The sequence below is a fragment of the Podarcis bocagei genome, assembly GCF_964188305.1.
Source record: "Podarcis bocagei genome assembly, chromosome: 2".
NCBI classification, from domain to species: Eukaryota; Metazoa; Chordata; class Lepidosauria; order Squamata; family Lacertidae; genus Podarcis; species Podarcis bocagei.
In genome coordinates this window covers 56,379,096-56,404,014 of record NC_138126.1, presented here as the reverse complement: position 1 = coordinate 56,404,014, position 24,919 = coordinate 56,379,096, and the positions used below count along the sequence as shown (strand labels likewise).

The 24,919-nt window shown below is 39.9% G+C and overlaps 1 protein-coding gene across 15 annotated transcripts in view; it reads right to left on the bottom strand.

The window, feature by feature from the left end:
• PBRM1 (polybromo 1) overlaps positions 1-24,919 on the bottom strand; it is a 51,383-nt gene that overhangs the window by 7,336 nt on the left and 19,128 nt on the right. For 3 of the 15 annotated variants that reach the window (XM_081185134.1, XM_081185126.1, XM_081185135.1), the window contains exons 14-28: positions 24,497-24,594; positions 21,908-22,184; positions 20,922-21,027; positions 18,218-18,881; positions 16,966-17,177; positions 15,471-15,656; positions 14,416-14,573; positions 13,728-13,994; positions 13,076-13,221; positions 12,748-12,905; positions 11,528-11,711; positions 10,372-10,582; positions 9,223-9,424; positions 4,453-4,617; positions 387-533 (exon numbers count right to left, since the gene is read on the bottom strand). In XM_081185134.1, the coding sequence (XP_081041260.1) occupies positions 387-533; positions 4,453-4,617; positions 9,223-9,424; positions 10,372-10,582; positions 11,528-11,711; positions 12,748-12,905; positions 13,076-13,221; positions 13,728-13,994; positions 14,416-14,573; positions 15,471-15,656; positions 16,966-17,177; positions 18,218-18,881; positions 20,922-21,027; positions 21,908-22,184; positions 24,497-24,594 (3,181 nt within the window). The remainder of the gene's footprint in view (positions 1-386; positions 534-4,452; positions 4,618-9,222; positions 9,425-10,371; positions 10,583-11,527; positions 11,712-12,747; positions 12,906-13,075; positions 13,222-13,727; positions 13,995-14,415; positions 14,574-15,470; positions 15,657-16,965; positions 17,178-18,217; positions 18,882-20,921; positions 21,028-21,907; positions 22,185-24,496; positions 24,595-24,919) is intronic. The other 12 variants (XM_081185138.1, XM_081185136.1, XM_081185139.1 and 9 more) reach the window with 8 other exon arrangements.

The following is a 24,919-nucleotide window of genomic DNA, read 5'->3' as shown; positions in this document are numbered from 1 at the left end:
CAACATCACCTTCAACAGTTTCAGAAGGACTAGGAATTATGTGTCTTCAATACTTCAATATGTTCAAGCCAGATCTATTTGACACTTTTTAAAAAACTCATGCTAAAAATACAAGGGTATTTCCATGGTCAACTCCTTTGCTGCTGGATCAGTCACATTTGTTGCTCTGCCAACATGTATCATACATGCCAAGATGTTTGGCAAATATACTTTGTATATTTCTCAATGCACCTTGCACATCTAGAGAGCTAGACATACCTGGAGCATTCGACAGAAGTCAAGCAGTTAAGCTACAAATGCACAAGCTGCAAACATTTCCCACGGCAATTGGTTGAATGGGGTGAGAACAGAGAGGCGAGATAATGAATGAATGAGGTCATTCTTACCCGGTGGTGGGATGCCTGGCATGCCTGGTGGAAGTTGGTGGGGTGGAGGCACCCCAGGGTGAAGTGGCGGCATGCTGCCCATGCTAATAATGCCATCAACTGGGCCCTGTAAAGTTGGCAGCCCTGGTGGATAGCCACCTAGCATGCCTTGAAGGACACAACAAATTTCAAACATGCATCAATGACATGCAAAATGACCAAAATAATAATTACATGCACTACCCACATATATGCACCTTCGGTACTGCCATACAACACTACAATTAGTACCTTGCAAAAATGAACATTGTTACAATGCCAGATACCGTATTCGGAACAGATTAGTATTTAGCCTTTTGGCATATTCTTCAGGAGGAAACCAGCTGAGCATTTAGAATCATTAAGTGGTTATTATTACAAGCAAATGCAAAACGTTTTGTCAGTCATACGAAAGTATATCACATTGCGACATGCACATTCAAAAATTCACGGGACAGCAATGTAGCTTAACAGAAGATGTATGTATACCAGGCATTCAGGTTGTTTATGGATTTTTCACTTACACAGGATGTTAACCACTTACACATATGGGAAATTAATTTAACAATACTGCATAGATTGAGCTGCTTCCCATCTCTCACCTTCATTAAGGCCAAAAGACTACTAAAACAGAAGGTATATTAAAGAGAGAGAGACCTTATCTTTCATGTGCCATGACAGAAAAAACTTCATGGACGTTTTCATCAGAGAATATTCACTGCACAATCATCTTAAGTGCTCACATAGCTTATATATTGCTGCAAGTTACACTACTGGTAACTATAAAAAGCAATGTATTGCACAGTACAATTCTTCACCTTCAAGGCATGTTAATTTTAGCATACTATAGCAATGTAAACAAGGAATCATGTATTGTACTGAACAGAAGGCAAAATGGACAAGTCTCTTGACAGAAGAGAATCAAGGGCACCGGAAAAGAAAGTAAGGATTGCTGTGTTTGGGTGCCTTGAGAATAATCATGGAGAGTTAAGCGCGGGGGGGGGGGGTTAATATATGTAGGGTCTTCAACATAGAAAATTGGGAAAGGGAAGAGATAGGAGGTAATATTAGAGGTAGAATAAGAGGTAATATGAGAGATAAATGTTGGTGGGTGGTTAATGAGGGAAATGTGGGGGTTGTCTTTGACTGGAAATAATGGGGATTGTTGGGTGAGGGGGACAATGAAGGTGACTGAGAGAAGTATTCTGAGATATTATGGAGAGAGAAGAAAATAAGGATTGGTGGAGAGGAGTTCCGAGAGATATAGGTCAGTGCCCTGTGTGGGTGGGTTGGTGGGTTTTGGGGGAGAATAATGGAAGATCACTGAAAGTATTCTGAGAAAAATATGGCAGTTATGTCTGTGAGCTGCTTTGGGGGCTCTATATGAGGTCAAAGGTGGTGAAGAAATACTTTTTCAAGCATCACTTGATTATTTGCAAGGCTGGAACCAATATTGTGGATAATTTCAGGTAATGATTTATACATATTCAGACCTACCTACTGGAGGAAAGTTAAATTTGGAAGTAATAGCTCTAATTTTATGCCTGTGTAACCTCACTTAAGAAAATTTAAAATAAAATTAGTAAAATGAACAAGAATAATATCAACCCAAGTGGAGCTATGTCACAAATACAGGTTTATACTGTAAAAGCTCCAGATCTAGGAATGCTGCTGCCCTGTTATAGGAAAGAATGGGCATCTCCTTGAACCAACACCAGAGAGACAGATTTTCTTCTACAATGGTGCTGGCAATCCACCTGACAGCAAAGCGGAGGTCTGGCTTCTAAGGGAACCATTAAAAAATACAGATTGCTTTCTGAAAACTTTGAAATGGCTTAATATTCAATCTCTACACAACATATGCAACAAAAACTGAACTGAAAAGGAATTTATTTATTTTTTTACAAATGGAGCTGAGATAAAATGCAACATTTTTGGACTAGATTTTCAGCAGCCCTGACGAATCCAATTCACAGCAACAAATTAAAAACTAAGAACCAAGCTGTGTAAAATTTATTTATCTGGAAACATTCTACTGTAAATTGAGATTTCGTGTTGAACGGTCAGGTGAAAACAACACTGGCTGCCATTCAATCACAATGATACTAGTGACTATATTTAGCATTTATATCACACACTTCAAGCGTTCAAAGCATGTTGCAAACATTGTGCCAGTAATGTTTATAGCAGCCAAGTAAGTAGGATAGTATATGCAGAATGGGGCTGTGAGCAGAGGATGAGAGGGAGTGGTTTCCTTCTCCCATCCTTCCATGGTTGATGGGAGATTTGAAATGGGGACTTTGGCTCACAGCCAAAAGCTCACTAGACAAAATGCTGCTCCAGCTCTTTAACTGATATACTTCACTCAAGAAAACAAGAGGTGCAGTGAAACATGTTTAGCAAACTATTCGTCATATCATGTAAATCAGTGGGACAACTTTCTATTAAAGACGAATAGTTCCCTGCCACTTATTCTCCTTTCCTTTGCAGTCTCCTTACCACTTCTCAGTCTGTTTCAGGGGGTCCTTCAATCATCTGGAACAGGTTTTTGGGGAGTGCAAGGGAAAGTGGAACCAAAATCTTATAGATCCCTGTTTCATGAGCAGAATGAACCTCTGAGTGCGTCCCAAAGCTGCCCCCCCTTTTTGCTGCGCTTACATTACATTGCCCTGCAGAAATGTTGCAACTAATTACATTAGTTGCTGATATCTGAAGATCTTCCTCAGACAAAATAAGTGTTTCAAGAAAAGCTGTTTATAAACAGATCTGGATCAAAGTGAGGTATAAGTTAAGATCACGTGGTGAGAAAAACTGGATATAAAACGGCATATTGGGTTTTTTAATGAGATGGTGATACTAAAAGAAAAATAAATTATATGCTAGGTCCTATTAACAGACAATTCTGCCACATTAAATATCATCAGAATAAAATGCCTTGCAATTTGTTTGCTTATAATGAAATACAGAGTGCCTCAGAAAACACCTATTTAGATCCTGGTAAAGTTAATGTATTTATTTTCAAATACAGATTCAGAACATATGGAGACGTAAACTAAACCAAATCTACATACACCCTAATGCAAAATATTTATTCCTGTTCTTGTATCTGTTTTGCTCAGTTACAGAACTAGATAAGCTTGGATGCTTAATACAGGTAGAGCCTTGACAAATTTGAATACCCAAAACTAGGTTACATGGTTTGATAATCAAGTCCTATATGTAAAATTATCTAATAAAAACAGCTAGAGTTTAAGATGGAACCAAAAGCTTCCCAGCTCCTCCTCAAGGCTATGTCTTAGGAAGAGGAGGGGGGGGACAGCATAAGCTTGACACTCATGCACAAAATACTAAACTGTCTAGTTCAGCATTATGCCTGAACAATAGAATTGCTTTTGAAATATCACAGTTATGAAACTGGATTGAAGTGGCATGGAAGGGTTTGTTGCTCAATTCACACAAACCCAAAATCCTGCAAAAGAAAAGAAAACCGCTTTGAGGTTTTCTACAATCAAGCGGTATATGCATTTTATGAAATAAATAAATGTTTTCCGATTCTCACTAAACGCTGCTGCCAAGAACCCTAGCCAGTTCAACTGAGGGATAAAATCAGTTCTCAAGTTTACCCTCACGTTAAGGCATCATATTACATTTTCTCACAGTCGGAACGTGTCTAATGTTACTGATGACGTGCCACCTGAGAAAATCATCCACTCTTTCCCAAGTGTCCAGATTCTGCAGCGTTCAGAGGAAACAAAATAGAATTAACAGTACAAACCAGGAGCAAGTTTGCTGACCAGGGAATGAGCTGGCAGAGACTTCATCGGGGTAAGACGGCATGCTTAGGATTAAGGGGTGCTATTTCTACCAGTGAGGGAAACATCTGTGTTTGTTTTGAACTTAAGGTTTTATGAGGTAAAGTTTAATAGTTATTTTTTCTTTCTTTTTCACTACAAATAAAGTGACCCAAGAATAGCGTTCAGAGTTATGAAGGAGTTTGGTAAAGTGGATGAAGGGGAAAAAATGGTCAGAGCCCCTATTTGTTTTTTACCTGCAACAGGTGTCAACTGCGGATTGAGCATCCCCATTGGTGTTGGTGGCGGCACCACCCCCATTAGAGCCCCGACAGGAGTGCCTGCCCGGGGGGAGGAATTCTGCTGCTGTTGCTGTGCTGCGCGTTCTCTCTCCTGCTGCTCAGCAACCTTAGCTGCCCGCTCTGCAAAAGTTTTAGATTTTAGACTTTCAGTTCTGTTTTGTAACCCAGAATTTAAAAAAATAATAATTCTCTAATCACTGAAAAAGGACTAGTCAACATTGGCAACAAGTTTAGGCTTCAGTTGTGGGTGGGTGGGGGGGGAAATACAGGCTATTTTTGAAAATGCAATACATAATTTTGTCTTAGTTTGGCTGCCAACAAAAAGACAGTTAAAGAATCTATGATGAAAGGGCCTCAGAAGAGTCAACGAAATGTGGGCCTGGATCCCGAGAACCAAGGCTTCCTCCAGCCTGCAGTCCTCTGTGCCCCCTAAAAGCTTCTGCTGAGGGTCGGGGGACCCTCTGATTGGAACAGAATGTGATGCAGGGAGCTACAGGAGGAAGTTGCCCCCAAAGAGGTGAAGGTTTTCGAGGAGGACGCAAAGGAGGGGAGGGTGGAATGGGAAAGTCTCCTTCCATTGGTGGTTCTCAGAATCCAAGCTATGTGGTTTTAGAGCTGATGACCTTTTTAAAAGTCCCACCATCAATGGTACCATCAGATAGTAGCAGCTCAGAAGTAAGAAATACGCATGCCAGGACAGCTTGGCATAAGATACTACGCACCACATTTGCAATTCACAGCCTGTTAGGTCTAGATTCATTCTGTACATGCCAGTGGGCCTGTTCCAGAGTAGGTGAGCTACAGAGTACAGTACATGTCAACGGATTTGCTCTGATCCAAAACAAGTATCCAGTTAGACTTTACTAGGGCCAGTGTTGTCCCAATTTTTACCTCCGTATTTAACATAAAGCCCAGTGATTAGGAGGAGGGAAATTCTATTTTCCACCCATCTGGGTTCTTCCAAACAAGTGTCTTCAGCTACCATGAGAACAATTCATTTGCTAAACGTAAGAAAATCTGTTTGAAAGGCATTTTTTCCATCTATAAAGGAATTGTTCTAAATGTACACTCAAGGGGCTTGGCAAGCATAATGGTTTATCCTGAACTCCTGGGGGAAACTATCGAACAAATACAGCATCCCTTTCCAAGTTATTTCCCAGATCAAAAATGTAAATTTTGTTAGAAAACAACAAGAATGAGACAATTGCACAATTTGTCCCATCAAAAAACTAGTTTCCTAGCACAGCATTTCATATATCCCAGTTGCCCAACAGACTTAATATTTTATGTAGACAAACAAGAAAAGCATGATTCTTTTTGCACCTTCTTTGATTTAGGAACAGAAATAATGCATCCAAACTTATATTTGGGGGACGTGAAATTACAGGCATGATCAAAGAGCACAAGAGAAAATACACACAGATATGCAACTGCAGTAGACACAAATTATGTCTACTGTAGTATGTCTACTAGTAAGGAACAATCTAGATTACAAATGAAGGCTATGTCATAGATTCCTGTGTGTGTGCATATGTATAAAGTTTTAAGCATACAATATATGATTAATTTCATAACACAAATTCCTTAAAAGAGATCAAAAGGCAAGGAGTTACTATATCTTCTGTTTTAACTATGAAAAAGACATTTTGATTATCAAAATGAATTTTGATTATTCATAGTAAATTCAAAAAGAAAACATCACACTGAATTGGTTCTTAATATATACTCATTGGATTAATATTTCTTTTATCACGTAAATTCTAGAGACTTGAATTAGGACTACGTTCAGCAAAACAGCAGCCAATCTTTCAGCAATGGTTTTATTCTAAATGATTTGTGTCAGATGCTAGCAGACAAGAGAACAAAAACTTGTGATATTGACAGAGCAATTCAACAGTACCAAGCAGACACAGGAGCTGAGCTTTGGAATTTCACTGTCAAATCTAGCAAACCCAGCCCCCAAACCTTCAAACCTCACCTTGCAATCACTGGGTACAGTGAAATGTTAAGACACGAACCTTAATTTCTCATGTCAAAAAATTCTTGATTGTGCATATTTATTAATTACTTTGCTTATCAGGGAAGTTTGTCATGCACAGCTTTTGACTGTTTAGTGCTTAAACATTCTGTTTTGAATTTGTGGTGGTTTAAAGCTCAAAGTTCCATTAAAATCCATTTTCATTGCTTACTGAATGGCACTTATTCAGTACATAAACCCTGTATGAGTCTATTCTAAGATGCTCATTAAAAGCACTTAAGGAAAGAAAATTCCTTCTAATTTTTAATGCAGCTTCATACCAGATACTTTCCCTTTTGTCCATAAATCTATTTAAACAAAACATACAAAACAAAATAAACAACTTTGCTTTGTCTGCTATCTCCATCCATGCCCTCATCTACAAAGAAAGAAAAATCTGCCTTTTGACAAAAATGGCTGATAAAATGTAAGTCTGAGAACAGAAATTTGTAATCAAATTATAAAGGACCAAAGTAGAAATACTTAAGAAAACTTTAGCACAGATGTCAATACCAAAGTGTAGTCCCAAGCAAAATAAAAAGGGATATAATCATAATGGATAGGAGTGAACTTCAAAACGGCATGGTTTAAAGGGAAACTCAACATTATTGCTTTGAAAAATGTCAGAGACATTGCACTGGCTCAAAAAAATTGTATCTCAGCTTAATAAACTGAGGTATGAACAAGCTCATGGGTGCATAATCAGCTCCTTTGCAGTTTGAATGAACAAACAAAGAATTATTCCATTCACTGTAGGTTAAATGGGAAACAATGCTTAATAGCTTCAAAATGAACCATGGCTTTATCTTCTAGCTTGTTCTGAACCCATTAAACATAGTTCTCCAATACAAGCATGCTGTGAAACTTCAGTCAAGGAGACTTTCTGGCTTGCACATTCGTGGAAAGGGACTGCAGGAACAGCCAAACAACTTGTTCATATCTTGGCTTATTAAACTAAGATATGATTGCCTGAACGTGTCCACATTTCTATGTGTCAGTACATGTAGGAAGGAATGAGTTTGAAAAAAAGGAAATGAAATGGAACCATCTATCATTCTAGCTCTGCAAAGGAATGATACAGCAAGTCCAAAGTAAAGGAAAGTGAGATCCAATGACCAACAGCATTTAGTCTGAATATCAAACTTGCTTAAAAATGACTTCGCATCATCTTCAGAGCTTAATAATTATTCCTAAATTTTCTTTTCCAATGCTGCAATAAATACCTGAAAAACATTCTAGCCTACGAGTTTAGGATGATAAACATTTGGAAACATGCATCCCACAAAAGACATGCAGGCTTTAATGAAAACCTACCTGTGAGTACATGAAAGAGCTTGACTATTATAAGCTGGCTATATTATTATGCTGCTCAGGGAGCAGAATAACAATTTGAGGTAGGGAAACAAAAGCACATCTGTTTGGGTTAAGTAGGCAAAGACATTCTAATAAATGTATTTTAGTTGATTTATTAAGGACAAACTACATGTTTCTCTGCTCTGCTTTAAACTTCTTTCACTGCTTTAAACTCTCTGTAGTCCTTTCATTTTGCTTCTATGTATCTTCACTATGCAGCATGTACTAGTGCCCTGATGTTAAATGCTGGGCTAGTTATCTGAAACCAGTATTTGAACTTCACTCTTGCAGCTCCTGGCTATAGGAATCATAGAATTGGAAGGGCCCTTGGCGGTCATCTAGTGCAACTCCTTGGTTCAATCCAGGATGAAACTACAACTTTCCTGGCAGATGCCTGTCCAGCCTCTGCTTAAATACCTCCAGAAAGGGGAGAGCTGGTCACCCCTCCAGCAATCTGTTCCACTGTTGAGCAGCTTGCACTGGTAATATTAGTCAAAACCTGCTTCTCTACAATTCCCATCCATTGCTCAACTTTTCACTCTGCTACTTCTCCTTTCCAGTTTTTCTCCTTCTCCCTATTCCTCTCTCCTCTTTAAGCCCACTCGCTTCCTTTAGATCACTGGTCTTCAACTGGTGGGTTGGGACCCACTGGTGGGTCGCAGTCTGGTCCAAGGTAGGTTGCAAGCAGGAGCACTACTATCATTGAAACATATGGTAAAAGATTAAGAAGTGGGTCTCCAAATAAATGTTTGGGTTAGATGTGGGTCCTGGGTCTGAACAGGTTGAAGATACCTACCTTAGATGACTTTCTTCTTGGGCTCCTGGCTCCTCCCTAGCAGGCAGCTCAGTCGGTCTGTTTCAGAGGCATCATCACCACTACCAATTCCCTCAAGTACAGTGGTTCTCAAACCCCCCCACCCCCAATAACCACTTGAAAATTGTTGATGGACCACTTAATGATTTTACTGCCTCTTGCGGTAATTTCAATGTGGTGTGCTAAATGCCACAATGTAGCGTATCTTTATGCTGTATTTTACTGCCTTATAATTTGCATTCCATAGAACTTCAATGCAATGAAATAAAAGAAAAGAAAAAAGAAAAGAAGCAATAAAATACCATTAAAAATCAGTAGGAATATTTAGCGTCAACATGCCATGGGCCACCTGTATGGAACTTGCAGCCCACAGTTTGGGAACCCCTGTCTTATTGTATTATAAGTTTCTATGGGGTGAGCGCTTATATATTTAAAGACAGAAATATATAAAGACAGAAATATAAGTTGCCTGCCCTCAAAAGGACACGGAGCCTTTTCTGAAAGGGCAAAAAGGTTTCACATCATTACACCTTTAATTTACCTTCATATTCTGCTTTCTTGGTTGCTTCCAAGTTTCTCCACTCTGTTCCAACAAGTCTACTGAGCTCTCCAAATGAATAATCTGGGTGCTGAGCTTTAATAACTGCTCTCATCTCACTACTAAATAGAATGTAACCACTCATGTTGATCTTCCTCTTCGATCCTTCCTTCTTTACACTGCCCTTGGCAGACTTGGGAGTGGACTATGGATAAAAAAAACACACCTATGGTCATAAATGCGTAACAGAAAATTCTCAAGTTAGAAAGTGAAGGCTAGAGAATCTAATCCTCAATTTCTGACCTTTTTGTCTTCATGATCATATTTTTAAGCTGATAATGGTACAGTCGTACCTTGGTTTTTGAACAGAATGCGTTCTGGAAGTCCATTCAACTTCCGAAACGTTCGGAAACCAAGGCGCAGCTTCCTATTGGCTGCAAGAGCATCCTGCAGCCAATCGGAAGCCACAGAAGCTGTGCCGGATGTTCGGCTTCTGAGGCAAAGTTCGCAAACTGGAACACCTACTTCCGGGTTTGCGACGTTCAAGTTCTAAGTTGTTCGTGAACTAAGCTGTTCGAAAACCCAGGTATGACTGTATTGGATCACTGTCAATGAGGCAAGTGTATCTGGGTGGGCAAATCTGGGAAGATGGCTGCCATACCTAGGAATTGGTGGTTGCCTCTAGGGTTTACAAAACCTGGGCAGCACTGCAGTATATCTGCCATTAATTAATATTCTTCCAAATTACTTTTAGAACTTTCTAGAAACTGCAAACAATCCAAAAGCGACTTATTTCTTATTTGGTTACCCAAAAATTTTCATTTACATGAGTTGCTGCACCACAAATCACAATTTCCCCAGCGTTAGATGGCATTAAATGAAAGACATAACTTGAAATCACATGAGTTACAAAATTATTTGTTCTCAGTATATTTTAATTCATTTTACAAAAGTATATAATAATATGCATTTGATAGAAGATCTCCAAGCAGTTTTTTTAAAAAAAGAAAATAAATTTTATATTGGCAAAGTAACACTGAAAATTGCATTTCTGGTATATAGCTCACTACAGCCAAAGCACACATCTTTTCAGCAGAGGAGGAAGAGGAGGAGGGAAAGGTCTCAACTATGTGATTTTGTAAAAGACGTTACCTGTGGAGGAGTGTATGGCATTATATCCAACTCATTAGAAAGAGGACTCTGAAGTTGAGGCATCGTTGGCGCTTCTGTAACTTCACCTTCCTCTTCTGCAATCTCTTCAATCTCTTCATCACCTCCTTCCAGCTCAGCAAATTTGGCTTCTAGCTGCTGAATCTTCTTTTCCAGAAGGGGAGATGGCTCCTTCTGAGGAATTATGGGTTTCCTAAGAAAGTATTCCATATGAATAAAACCCCTCTCTGTACAACATAGGATAGAATTCAACGCCACACTAAGGGGGATCCATTTGAATGCCAAGCAAAAACACTTGTGCTGTTGGAACAAGCTCTCCTCTCCCCCCACTGTACCCTGTTCTGGGAGGGGGGGTCTCCTGACCCTGCTAGGATTTGGGGAGAGTGGTGGAGAGGAGAGGAAAGAATATCCTGTTGCACTAGTGGGACTCATGCTGGTTTCCGTTAGGGTGACAGCTTAGTTGAATCTGGCCCATAATTCCTAAATTCTGCTTTACAGTAAGTGTTGCATCAGGAAGAGGTAGGAACATATTAAAAAAATAAGTGGCATGTTTGAAAAAGGTAAGCAACTGTTGTTTGAACCCAATTTTGAAACTGCACAGAATAATTATTTAGAAATCTTCCATGCAGTAGGTGCACACCACAAAGAACAGAATGGCTTTGGTAGCCAACTCTAAAATGTTTGCTAATGTTAAACTTTTCTAGCAATGAAATCAATTTTTCTAATTGCAAATCCTTCAATGAAAAGGATGTCGTTCTCTACAGCCCTTATCTAAAATGATAATATGCCTATTTTTGTGCAGTGATATTTTAAGTAAGAAATACATATTGGCAGAAAATAAATGACTATATTCAAGTTCACCATTGCCTATTTAAAATACTGTTGTGAGCTGTTGCTTTGGCCGGAGGGAGGGGGATGGCAGGATGTACACCTGAGACCCTTCTAATTCCTGGACCCAATACAAATTGGATTTCTGGAATAGCCAAGCTAGCTTCCTGGTAAGGTAATGGCCCTCTATGTTCAATGGATCTGAAGATGCTTCAGTTTTTATAAAGGACATTTTTTCCTACAGTCAAATCAACTTAAAGATCTCTACCCCATTATCTCTGATAATACTTTAAAAGCAAAAACATCGTACCTAAAGTAGTAAATTTCATCATCTACTACTTTTGCTGAAAGGGAAAACCTTTTCAATCCCTTAAATTTCTTCATCTGTTTGTCACTTTCATTATAGCGGCTTTCACAGAGGAGAACATCATTTTCAGAAATCTCAGTTGGCCTACAGGAGAGGAAGTCCTTGAAAGACAACACAGCACACTTTCCTGAAAGAGAGAAAAATAAAGTAGCAGCGTTTTCCACACTAACAGTTTGAAAGCGAATTTTTGTTAACAGGCCTGCATATTTTTTAAACCACCAAAAAGTTCATGACAATATACTGACTCATCACACATAGCCTACAATGGAACACCTAAGCCTCATTCCAGTTCACATGTTGCATGTGACTCCTGCAGGGAATGCATCTCCTATGCACATTGACACATCCATGAAGTTAAATGGATGTGATGACAGCATTCATACATGGATCTCCTTTGCTGGACTGCGACAGTGCTTCCTTGCTGGATCTCTTCATGACAAATACAATCATACCTTGGTTTTCGAACAGCCTAGTTCTCCCGAATGATCGAAACCCAGAAGTGACTGTTCCAGTTTTCGAACGTTCTTTTGGAAGCCGAACGTCCCACGGGGGTTCCACGGCTTCCAATTGGCTGCAGGAGCTTCCTGCAGCCAATAAGAAGCCGTGATTTGATTTTCAAACGTTTTGGAAGTCGAACGGATTCTCCTCCACTTAACAGAGCCAATTTAATTTCACACGAACAAGAAAACCATTCACTTAAGAAAATTTAAAATAACTGTATGCATCATTCAAGACTAGTTAATTATTTTGTTCAAAGCCTTTATACTTCTAGTAAAGTAGGCAATAATGTGATACAGGTAGATTGAGTCAGCAGCAGCAGCTGCTGTTTAGGATGACCACAGTACTGCCAAGGGCCATACACAACACAATGAGAATGCCATTATCCAGTAAACAACTTACTGGATTTCAAAGCACATTTATTTTCCTCTGTTACTAGTTCTAGAAGAATGAAAAGGGCTTAAAAACCCCCAAATAAATTTATCACACAGAATTTATTATGTACTAGATACTCAGGTTTTATACCATAGCCTAACATGAAACATAGCAAAAACATGAAAAAGAAATGGAAATGATAGAATTGGAGTGATTCCCCCAGCCCCCAACTGTACTGTTCATTCAAAACACAAAAGTTATAGCAAAAAACATCAATACTATTTGGTTACCTAGAATGCATGTCATGGGGCAGGTCTCTTCTAAGTTACTCAAAAACACTTCCTTCTTGTAGAACATTTTAGTTGGCTCATGTTCAGTTTCCTCTGGGTGTATAAAGATCGGACCAAAGAAATAGGCAGCTCCATCTCTTACCCACATTTTTTCTATTCTGAAAAACAGAAAAAGATTTGCTTCTGAGTATCCCAAGATAATCGCCAAGTCAAAAAGTGAGCCATTTCCCCCAATTACTTTACGGTTTTATTCATCTTTTGCTTTTGTACATGAAAGACCTGAATCAGTTTTCAATGATGCAACTATATTTATAGAGAAAAAGGGTACCTGCCAACTCGCGGTCGGACTAGACCGTGTGATTTTATGAAGACGCAATCCCCAACCTTCAGCCACATGTCATTGTAACAAAGCTGTTCATAGTAGTGACACCCAGGTTCTCCATTTGCCATTTCTACTGGAACATCTTCTTTGTCCTGTAAAATAAAGGCAGACTTAAGAAATGGGGAAAGTTGTGCAACTCTTCTTAAATAAAATGGTACGTTAGGTACTCAGCCTCATCCAGAAGCTACTTGCATAAGCAGGGTCTGTGACATCCAGACCCCCGGATCTCCTTTAATATGCCATTCAGCATAGCAATATGGCCACTGTTTGATCAGTGGGTGCAAACTTTTCAGCTTGCCAGACAGAACAATCCTGACTCCTTTCCCTCCCTCACAGTTCTGGGGATTCTCCTGAATATGAGAGGTAGAGCTGAGTGTCATCCACATACCGGTGATGCTTTAGTCCAAACCTCCAAATGACCTCCTCATGTGATTTCATGTGGCTGTTAGATGTGTATATGGGAGACCCATGTACAAATCAGAACTGAAGCAGGTAAAAGCATCAGCTATTCACTCCTAAACTGATAAACCATTTAAAATACCTACAGACAAGCACAAAAGTCAAAGCATTTAATGGCCAGCTCTTCAAACATGCATACCTTTTCAAGGCTAAGGGTGTGGTCTCCCACTTTGATATCCTCAGACATTTCAGTGTGCTTTTCCTCATCAATTTTGTCTGTATTCGCAAATACCGAGGCAACACGAACCACAGGCAAGGGCACATCTCGAGGAACAAATCGTACAGAGCTAATTGGCATGGTCCATAATTTAATCTTCTTAAAGGACTTGGTCTTTGCAGAATAACGTGATTCGCAAACGTAAACGTCTTCATCTCTAAAGTTTTCTGGGCATAGCTTAAAATACTCCTAGTTAATGGGGAAAAATAATCATTCAGAAAAAAATAGCTCATCTTGCAGAAACACGTAAGTTCAAAAGCCATTGTTTGTGGTGTTTTCTGGAGCAGTGTCCAGGCTCAAATGGCCACCAATGTCCTGTAAATCTGGAAGCCCACAAGTTCCTACCAGGAACAAATGCCCTTCTTCTCTACTTTACATGCTCTATAGACCTGCAGACCTAGGTAGTCACCCAAGGGTACAGAAATCATTCCCTTATCTTTCAGTGGCCTCATTTTATTTCCCAACTGATAAGCATTTGACTACTTGAAGAGGGCATGATGGGGAGAAATTTAACAAAACAGAAAAACGATCTCTACCACAACAAAACGCTAATATTTGATCAGCATAGTGTTCATCCAGATACATAACAGAACATCTAGCCTATTCTCACCTTAACAAACATGACCACACATTTGCCAAGAATTTTGTTCACGGGGACTTTGTTGTAATAATCACTTTTAAATACTTCTTTCTCCAAAAACTTTCGGGTTGCAAGATGGAATGTTTCATTTGGTCGATAAAACCAGCAGCCATACAACCATTTTTCTCCTAAAAACAAGAAAGTTTTGTGATACAAAACAACTATAACAAGTTATAAACTGATCCGCGGATCTTCTGTGGCGATAAAATGGCTGAGATAGTACTAGTTTGTGTCTGAATCTTTGTTCAGGGAAAGTGCATTTCAAAGTCTAGACCTGCAAAACTGTGGGACAGTTTCTCTTTGCATATTGTGATTGCGCAAATCAAAGACAGACCGCAACCCTTAATTTTTTGAAAACTGAAGTTCACAAAATAAGACATTTGAGAAAGGATGAGATGCTGGTTGTCATTCATGCTGCACAGAACAGAATGGTGACTGTGCCACCAGTTAACATGGTAATCACAACAGCAGTGCTGTGGGGGGAGAGAAACGTGACTCTTTGTTCTTAGTGAGAGGTGTCGCACTATGCTTGGGGTGCAGATGTGGCCTTGAGGCATTTGGGCATAGCATGGCTCTGCGCTTGTAGCTCAGCCACAACCACCACCTGCGTTCCTCCCTCAGGTTTCCACTAGTTGTCCTGGGGGCGAAGCTAGTCAGAATGAAGCAGAGCTGTCTCCTCTCTAGTCCACTCGTACTGCTGTATCAGGCAGGAAAAAAACCTCAGGGAAATGGACCCGCTTTCTAAAAGTTTTACTCCCACCTGTGTCAGCTGACGACACGTGACCCGTGTCATTGGCTACAGTGTCCCACGAAATGAATTGTTAGGGATCACCCTACAATCAGCCAGTGATGTCCTTGCATTGAATTATTTCAATAATCTATCAGTTTGTTAGGGAAATCTCACGGTAGTGGTTCTATTACCAGTTATTGAAACATGTACTGTGTTTACAGGAGCTGGTATCTGGATATAAGACAGGGCATAGGACAGCTGCAACCACCGGCATTAAGAAGACAGTCTTTCTTACCAGCCGAATCCTCCCACAGTCGTTCAATGCAGACTATGTGAGGTTGCAAATTGGCTTCTGCGGGTTCAACATACACATAATCCCCAACATGATACATGCTGTTCTTAAAGCTGCAATCCTGGCTGTATGTCCTGTGTAAACTAGACAGTCCTGTTCCTCCAGAAGAATCTTCACTCTTTTCAGCTTCTTATTCAACATAAAAGAAAACAGTGGGAATGACTTACAGTCAGTTTAAAAACACAGGACTGCTCGCCTTGTAACACTTTACACACCAAGAATCTTTCCTGTAAAGAGTGACCATTTCCTTTTAGAAAGAATTCCTGGCACCAGCCATATCAAACAATATCCCCCATCATCATGCAATGCAAGGGAAAGGCGCTATTCTTGCCACACAAGGAGTAAGACAGATTCCATCCCCCCAAATAATAATAATAATAATAATAATAATAATAATAATAATAATAATAATAATAATAAAAATTTGTATTCTGTCCATCTGTAGCTCTCAGGGAAGTTCACATCACAAAAATACAAGATAGAAAACATAATAAAACAAAACAAAAACAAAAACCAACCAATAAACAACTCTCCCACAATGCATTTAAAAGGGTATTGGGTGTTAATTAGCCAAAGGCCTGGTTAAAGAGGAATGTATTTGCAAGAAGCATGCCCGCCCTGATCACTGAAATGGGCCTCCAAAGAGGGGTGAGGAGGGGAGAATGAGCAGGAAGAAAGCATTTCAGACTTGGCAGTGTATTCAAAATGGTGTGGCAAGGTGGGAAGGGGGCCTGTGGCCAGTTGTACCATCAGGACTTTGGGCAGAAGTCTAGGGCCCCACATAGCAACACAAGCGTAAAGGTCCCCAAGTGCAGCAGGTCTGGCTTACCACATTTTGAAATGAAGTAATGCATATTACTGTTTAAAAAGCTCCCAGCTCACATGCATATAATATCAAGAGTATATAAGTTACTAGTGCTTGTGATACTCCCCTATTACAGTGATCACTGTTGCCGGTGATACTAATACAATCACTACACTGACAATATATTTACCATGTGCAAGACTTGCGATTTACCAGCTAAGTTGGCAGCTTTGAGCTCTGCTGAACAGTACTTCCCTCATGAATGAATTACACGTAGGGGCAAGCACATCTGAATAGTTCAGTGATGGCTGTGTAGGAAATACACATGTTGGCAACCATCTGACCAATTACTTTTCTACATTTGATGGTATCTTGCTGGGGAAGATGACCTAGAAGGGTAGATTGTAAATTTTGCGATTTTCCTTGTCTTCCATCAGAGAGTGTCAAGGCGAACAAGAGAGCTGAATGACACAAATGTACAAATCAGCTCATTCACGAATTCATCCTTATACTGCCCATCCTCTCTCAAGCAATGCTGATAATGCTGGAGAAGATTCACCTATGTCTCCTTTCAGTGAGTATCTGCTAAATGAAGAGTGACAATGTGCAGCCATTTAAATTAAGTACAATTACCTCTCTTCTCTTCTTCTCTTTTGAGTTTGTCTTCTTCCATTTCCTTAGGAAGCTTTTCCTTCTTCTCTTTTTCGACATCGTTATGAAGATGCTTGGTAGTGTAGCTGAGGGCTGGTGACAACAGGATCTCGCCATTCTTGCAGAGTTCATCACGGATTTTGATAAAGAACTGTTGAAGTTCCACTGCATCCTCATAAATCTCCGAATCCGTCCTTTAAAGAAAAGAGAAACTGCATGAATTGACAACATACACAACGTAACTGTAGAAGAAGCATGAATGTGTCAGGGAAAAAAAAGAAATTTCATTGTTTGCAACTGATTTTTCCCCCCTGACCCTGGTTTGGATGTCATGGAAAAGTGTGATTTAGTAAGCCAGGGTAGAAGTGCAGAAGGGGAGGAGGGAAAGGCAAGCTGAAAGTGCAGGGGCACACGGCTCATTCTTAGGACAATAAACAATGGTTTAATTGGCTAGAGATTGTGACAATTCCACTGGGCCAAAGTCTTGCTATATCACAGGCAAACTCGGCCCTCCAGATGTTTTGGGACTACAACTCCCATCATCCCTAGCTAACAGGACAAGTGGTCAGGGATGATGGGAGTTGTAGTCCCAAAAACATCTGGAGGGCCGAGTTTGCCTATGCCTGCTATATCATCTCAAAATCTGCAGTTCTCATATCATGCAGTAATATAAGTTACTTTTTTACACTTCTCTACAACTTGTAGCGCTATTTAGTATATATATGTTACATAATCATCTGGCTTTTAACTAACTAAAAACATACTTACATATTGCAAAATCAATGAAGGTACCTTTCTGAAGAAATACCTTTCTGAGACATTAAAGGTACTAAACATTGAAGGTAACAAACAAAAGTTATTTATGAGGCTGTTAATGGAAAGTGATTTCATGCCCCTAGAATAAGAGTCCAATCCCACACTAGTAACTTACAGACTCTTGTATTAGTATCACTGGCAACAGTGATCACTGTAATAGGGGTGTGTCACAAGCACTAATAATAATAATAATAATAATAATAATAAGTCCAGTAGCACCTTAGAGACCAACTAAGTTTGTTCTGGTACAAGCTTTCGTGTGCATGCACACTTATCAGTTGGTCTCTAAGGTGCTACTGGACAATTTTTAAAAAAACAAATTCCCCCAACTGCGTCAGACCAGCACGGCTACCTACCTGAATCCAGCACTAGTAACTTAAGTTACTAGAGAGGTTGATAAAGGTAAAGTTTAACTCACCGGTTCATTCTCCTTGCCCGCTCCAGCACTTCAAACATATGCTCTTGGAACAAATCCAATCTCCGGTAGCGGTTATTTTCCACATTCTTTCGTATGATATCAAAAGTCAGGGGTGGCTTGTTTGGGAAATTAGGATCAACACCAGGAATTTCAGCTAAGGAGTCACTGTAGCACCTGCCTTCATCATCCTGATGACTCATTACAGAGACAAAAAGGTTATGTATAAGTTCCTGGATCAGCAGTGTTACATTTGGGACATGAGAATCTTCATCTCCTTCTATGTCTCTTCTAGTTTCTAGCAAAACTTTGTGCAGCACCAGAGCATCTTTGTAAATCAAGGATTCTGGCTCATTATAAGTGCAGGCATTATTGAACATCATTACAAAATCTTCAACCATGGCATCAATGTCCTGATACTTGTTGGCCATCATGTGACTTCTGATCTTCTCCATATCAACCGGCTTTTTAATTGTCAGGTAGTAGTCAGGAAGCTCCGATCGAGATGGAAGCCGCAGGAAAATTGCACTAAGCCTTCTCCCTCGCTTATCTGTATAGTTCTTCACCGCTTCGTATACTTCATTAAGTTTCTGTTGCATTGGAGTCATATATTTTGATTTTTTAGGGGAGATGCCAGTCTTTCTACCTAGAGGAACAACATTTAAAGCTAGACAAAAAAAGCCAACATTCTTGTGACTTCAGTTACTCAAATACTAATCTAGGTATCTCATGTAACATTAGACACATGCAATTTGGTGTCTATCACATCACAGCTCCTTCTCAAGACTTTTGTGCTTTTTATTTTCTCTCGTAACAATATGAGAGCATCAGAATTTCTCTGTCTGCTCCTCTCTCTCTCTCTCTCACGCGCGCACACACACACACACACCATGGAAAAGTGTTCTGCAGAAGGAATCTGGAGAGCAACAGTGGACTCAGAGCATCTGGAGCAGCCTTTCTCAACCTGTGGGTCCCCAGATGTTGTTGGACTACAACGCCCATCACCCCTAGCTAGCAAGGCCAGAGCTCAGGGATGATGGGAGTTGTAATCCAACAACATCTGGGGACCCACAGGTTGAGAACCACTGATGGAGAGTCACGTGAAATAAGGCTAGGCTACAGGTTCTCCCAAGCAGCACGTAACATATTCATATTGCTTATGTCAAAATCAAAAGGCACACTCTCAAAACTTTAACGAAGAGAACTGTTGTGTGTGCACCTGGAGATTCCTTATAATAACCTTACACAGAGCACCACACAGAAAAGAATGCTGAGGCCTCTTTTCCTCACTGCCCTGTAGATACACTGGAAACCCTGGATCATGGCCAGGAACTGCTAGTCCCAGCACAAAAAACTTCCCTGCATATAAAACAGTCTTCATTTATTTAAAGTAGTTTTCAAATCCCAGAATAAACATCTTGCACAGCAAAACCATTAAAGTTTTTAGCAAAACAGCCCCAGAAGCTAACAGGGCTACCAATTGCAAGAGGTTACGGTAATAGTGGTTTACAGTACATGTGCAGTGTTCGAAACTCCCATTGTTTTAGGTGTATTTTGTGACAGGGAATTTCATTAGCGCAAGCAGTTTCTGAGCTCTGAGTGCAGTACTGCGCTTAAGATTTCATATTAAAACTGCAGAGTGGAAGGAAAGGAAGACCTTTTTCTGCCTCCCCACTTCCAGCTACTCTGAAGACTGGAGAAGAAACCCTCTTAAGAATATTAGGGGTGGGCAAGGGAAGAATATGTGAAAAATGAACATAATATTTAAGCTGCAGTTCATTCATTTTCAGCTTTGCGTTCTTGTTATTAAAAAAGCGTGCCTAGACATTCCGTTTTTGCACCCATAACCTAGGTTTAAGGTACCATTCAGCTCCTAGCTTTCATATCTCAGTTTCAAACACTGTATATGTGCTGGTCTTAGATGCTTCTATACTTCTTACTATTCTTACAACCCATAGTCAACAATACATAGTATGCTAAGCATTCGCGGTTCTTTTTTCTTTGATATACAGTTTGCCTCTTAAAACAAGGAAGCACACAAAAAATCTGCAAAAAATAACCCCACCGACCATATGATCTCCAGCAGTGGAGTAATAAAACAGAATGATTTGGGCCTTGCACTGTGCAAAAATACAAAATGAAAACCTTCCTGTATAAAATCAGTGCTCCTTTAGTGGTAATGGTAAGGGCCATTACTCTATTGCTAGTTCTGTGTTGTTGTTGTTTTTAGAAAACAACATGATATTTCTGCAGCAACTTTTGCTGAGGATCACAAAGTACTTTACATCTATTAATATCACATGGCTCAGTACCAATCTAGAAACTGGGGAGAAAAAGAAGAAAGGTATGTTGCAAGAGGCATATGTGGGGAATATATATTAACTTCTCATGCTGTTCCCCAAATCTAACAACATTTCAGCTTTTACTGTTTCTCATGTTACAAAAGCTTAGAACAGTGCTTGAACACTTCTACCCTATTCAGGGCAGACTGTCTCTTTCTTGGCATAAATGCTCTGAGACAGTTCAGTTTAGGACACCTTTGCTCAGGACTCCATTATATTTTAAAATCTAAAAAATATTTTGGCAAATTCAGTCTGTATTTCAGAAGCAGATGAAATGTTGCAAACTACTCAGCTTAATAAGACTGCAATCTGTTAACATTTTATATTTCATTTATCAGGCTTGGGAATTTACAACAGTTCCTTACTTAATTTCAATTTAGGGGAAGCAACCTCATCATCTTCAAGCAGAGGTCCCAGCTCTTTCCTCTTTTCTTTAAGAATCTTCTCCAAGATATGAGCATCATTGTAAACCTATTCATCATGAAAATATTTATAAATAACAAACAGCAAATGGCTATTAGGATTTTACTTTTTGTTCTAATTAAGAATGAGGAAGTGCATTTGGTAATCTTGTTAACATGACCCAAAGCGCCTACCTAGAATGAGCTACAACATTCACATAGCAGCAGGGAAAGCTCTATCCCTGCACAAACAAGATGTAGGAACAGGGCCATCTTTGCCATTAGGCAGAAGGTCATCCATAAATGCACTGGATTCCGGAATATGTAATGAGCCACCTAAGTGGGGCACAACCCTCTCTTCCACACGCCTCTCTTCAAGGCAGGGGAAGCTCCATGGATTAACTATAAGGTTATATATGCAAAGGCAGGGAAGAGTTTATCTCTGGCATGCCAGGTCCCAGTATTGCTAGTTCATCAGTATAAGAAGTTATTTTATTAGCTCCTGGTGCTCCACTTTGTCAAGATTGTTTAGCATCCTGGCAAAACTACACACAAAATATCTCCAACCCACAATATGGAAACCACTAACTGATAGTTCGCAAATTATGCAAAGGCATTTCTCTGGACTCATAATCCACTCCATCTCAAGGTCTCATGTTGATCATGATATGTTTTCTATGATTTCCTTTGCCACCCAAAGGTGAGTCTGAATAATATTTGGAGGCTGCTTCACCCAAAGGCTAAGGACAGATATTCATTTTTGCTCTTTTGTATGTGGAGATGGACATATTCTACAAGGTAAGCAAGGAGCATGCATATAAACAGCTCATACTTTTAGAAATCCAAAACATACAGTACTGTGAAATTCATTTAATGAAATATCAGCATAAGCAGAGGAATGCATGAGTGACAGCTATACAAATCTGGTTTGAACTTTCTTGAGAACGTACCTGTGAGCCTTCTTCATTATAATGCCTTGCGTTTCGAAACATTAACCTCATATCTTCTATCATAGACTCTTCCCCGACGTACTTGTCACTGCGGATATTGTGCTCTATTGTTTTTAAATCCATTGGCTCCAAGATGATTTTGTAATAATCTGGATAGTCTTTTTTGGAAGGTTTCACCATGAACAGCTCACAAAGTCTTCGGCCAGTGCCAGGCTCTCGTGCCTCAAGAACAACATTGTACAAAATTTTCATTCGCTGCTTCTTTATGTTCTTTTTGCTGTTAGATTTGAAAGGGGGGGAGGGAATACTTATTTATTAATTTTACCACCAATGTTCTCTAGGGGTTCACAGCCTCTTAGATTCAAAACTGAATGAAGTTTACTAATAATAATAATAAGAAGAAATCCAATAATACCAACAACAATCCATTACAAAACATTTAAAACTGTATAGAACAGGCACATCCAACTCCCAAGAGACTGCGATCTACTCCCAGTATAAAAAAACTGGCAGTGATCTACCCTTTGTCATTGGGGGAGGAGGAGCATGCGTGAGGTGGGTGGATTGCCCAGAGTTGTGGAGCTTTTTTGGGATAGAATTGCACAGAGCTCTTCAGCTTTTATTTGGTAGCTTTTGGTAAACTTTATTTAATCCCACGATCGATAAGGGTCCCATGATCTACCAGGATCAGCTGAGGATCTACTGATAGGTTGTGATCTACTGGTTGGACATGCCTGGTATAGAACAACAGCTTAAACTTTACACCAGCACAAAGCCCGAAGGGGCAACTTGACTGAGAGAGCTAAATTACCACCAAAACTACCATTAAAAGGCTATTATAAAGGTATTGGTGGGAGGGAGGGACAGGAAGCTTTTCACCAAGTGCACAGCCACCAGGCAAGTGTCTTTGGGGAGGGCATGGAATATATGAAGTGCCACCACTGAAAAGGCCCTCTCCCCGGCAGACGCCTGCATTACCACATTAAGCAGGGGAACCTGGAGAAAGGTATCAGATGAAGATCTTAAAAGCCTTGGTGGGAATACCTGGGGAAAGGTGTTCCTTCAAGCAGCCTGGCTCCAAGCCATTACGCAGAGGCAGCTGGTGACACTCACATGACCTCCTATTCACTGGGAGGTAGAGGGGAAAGTGCAAGGTCAGCGCAGCGCAAACAGGAGCACGGGATTGGTTGCACAAGAGCGCTTGCACAACGTCAACATCACCCTTCCACCTCGCAGTAAGCAGCAGTGACACAGGCGACAGGAGGTCAGATGAGTGCCACCGCCTTCTCGTTGATCACTGCTGCTGTGAAACAGACCACTGCTCTCTTAAAAGGAGTGGCAGCAAGATGTAACATGGGGGAGAGGCACTTCACGGAGAGGTTTCCTAAATCACTCTGTGAAGTGCCTGCCTCCCCCCTGGTTATAGATGACTGCAGTGAGGTTTCGCAGAGCAATCTCTGAAGCTCTCCTCTCCTTTAAAAGGGGTTATGGCAAGCGGGGAGGGCACAAGTGATGAGGTGGGCGAGTTACAATTTCTCTGCTTCATGACCACCCAGGTACCAGGCTGGTTGGTGCTACAAATAGAAAAACTGTTAATACTGCAAAGATTAATATTGAACACTTTTAAAAATCATGCTCTGAAAGATTTAATACAGGCTTCCTCAGCCCTCCAGATGTTTTGAGACTACAGTTCCCCTCATCCCTGACCACTGGTCCTGCTAGCTAGGGATCATGAGAGTTGTAGGCCAAAAACATCTGGAGAGCCGAGGTTGAGGAAGCCTGATTTAATATAATGAATTTCCTCTCCCTCCCTCAAGCACAATGATCTGGTATAAGCAGTGCTTTTTTTCTAAAGAAAATGTTAAGGGGCACTCTCATTTTCCTACTCATATTGAAATACTGCCCTTCAATGTGGCCAAACTTAGATTCACAAAATGTTTAGGGTTATGCGTCCCCCTGCGTCCCCCCAGAAAAAGAAGCACTGGGTATAAGGAACTGCTAAGCTAACAAAGTCAAAGCAATGGTGGTGAAACTAATCTCAAAAGTGAACTGTGATGTTGCATTCACAGTCATATTATTCAGAGAACCTTTCCCAGTATTATCTGAAAAGAGAGTAAAATGGAAATATGAAGCCTCCCGTCCCACCTCCTAGGGTCTTCAAAGGATCCCAACATTTAGAGGTTTCCTGAACAATCAAGTAAAGAATTTTCCAACCACACCCTAACCCCTTAATAGGTACACCTTTCTTTCTGATTTAACAGTTTACTTGAAAGTAAGAACTGTGTTCAATGGGGCATATTCCCAGCTAAGTGCATATGATTGATTGCAGCCTTATCCATCTATATGGTATTGTACCTTTTAACAGAAAATAGGAATATTTAGATAAAATACCTATGTCAAATATCACATTTAAAATTTCTTATCACCTCAGCATATGGACCAGGGTATAATATTATTATTTTTTGGCAAACTGTATATTTACATATTTGATAGATCACCTTGTCAACAAAGACACAGCTCATAACTGGCTTTAAATAACTGAAGATTAAATCAAATAATTACTAATTATTATTAACAGCAAATGCATACCTTTTTCTTTTTGAACTTCCAGCATCAGATGTTGCAGAAGAGATCATACTGTCTCCATCCTCGATATCATCTCTTCTGGCTAGCTCCTTCTTCTTTGCCTGGAAGAAAACAAATCCCTAGAGTTAAATTCAATCCACTGAATGTCCCCTGAATGCATGAATATTTAACAGCTCCAGAGATAATGTTCATTCTGAAATGCAGTAATATAGTAGTAGCATCAATAGAAAGCAATAAGATTTTTTCCAGCCATTCAAGTTACATGTATAAAGCAAAACATTAAATACTGTACACAGAATATCTAAATAATCAAGCTTATTCCAGAACAGCAAGCCTTCCATCTAAGCTTCTATTGCAAAATGTCTTACTAGCTATCAGTTACTCTTAATACATATATCTTGAAAGCTGTATACAATGTCTTCTTCA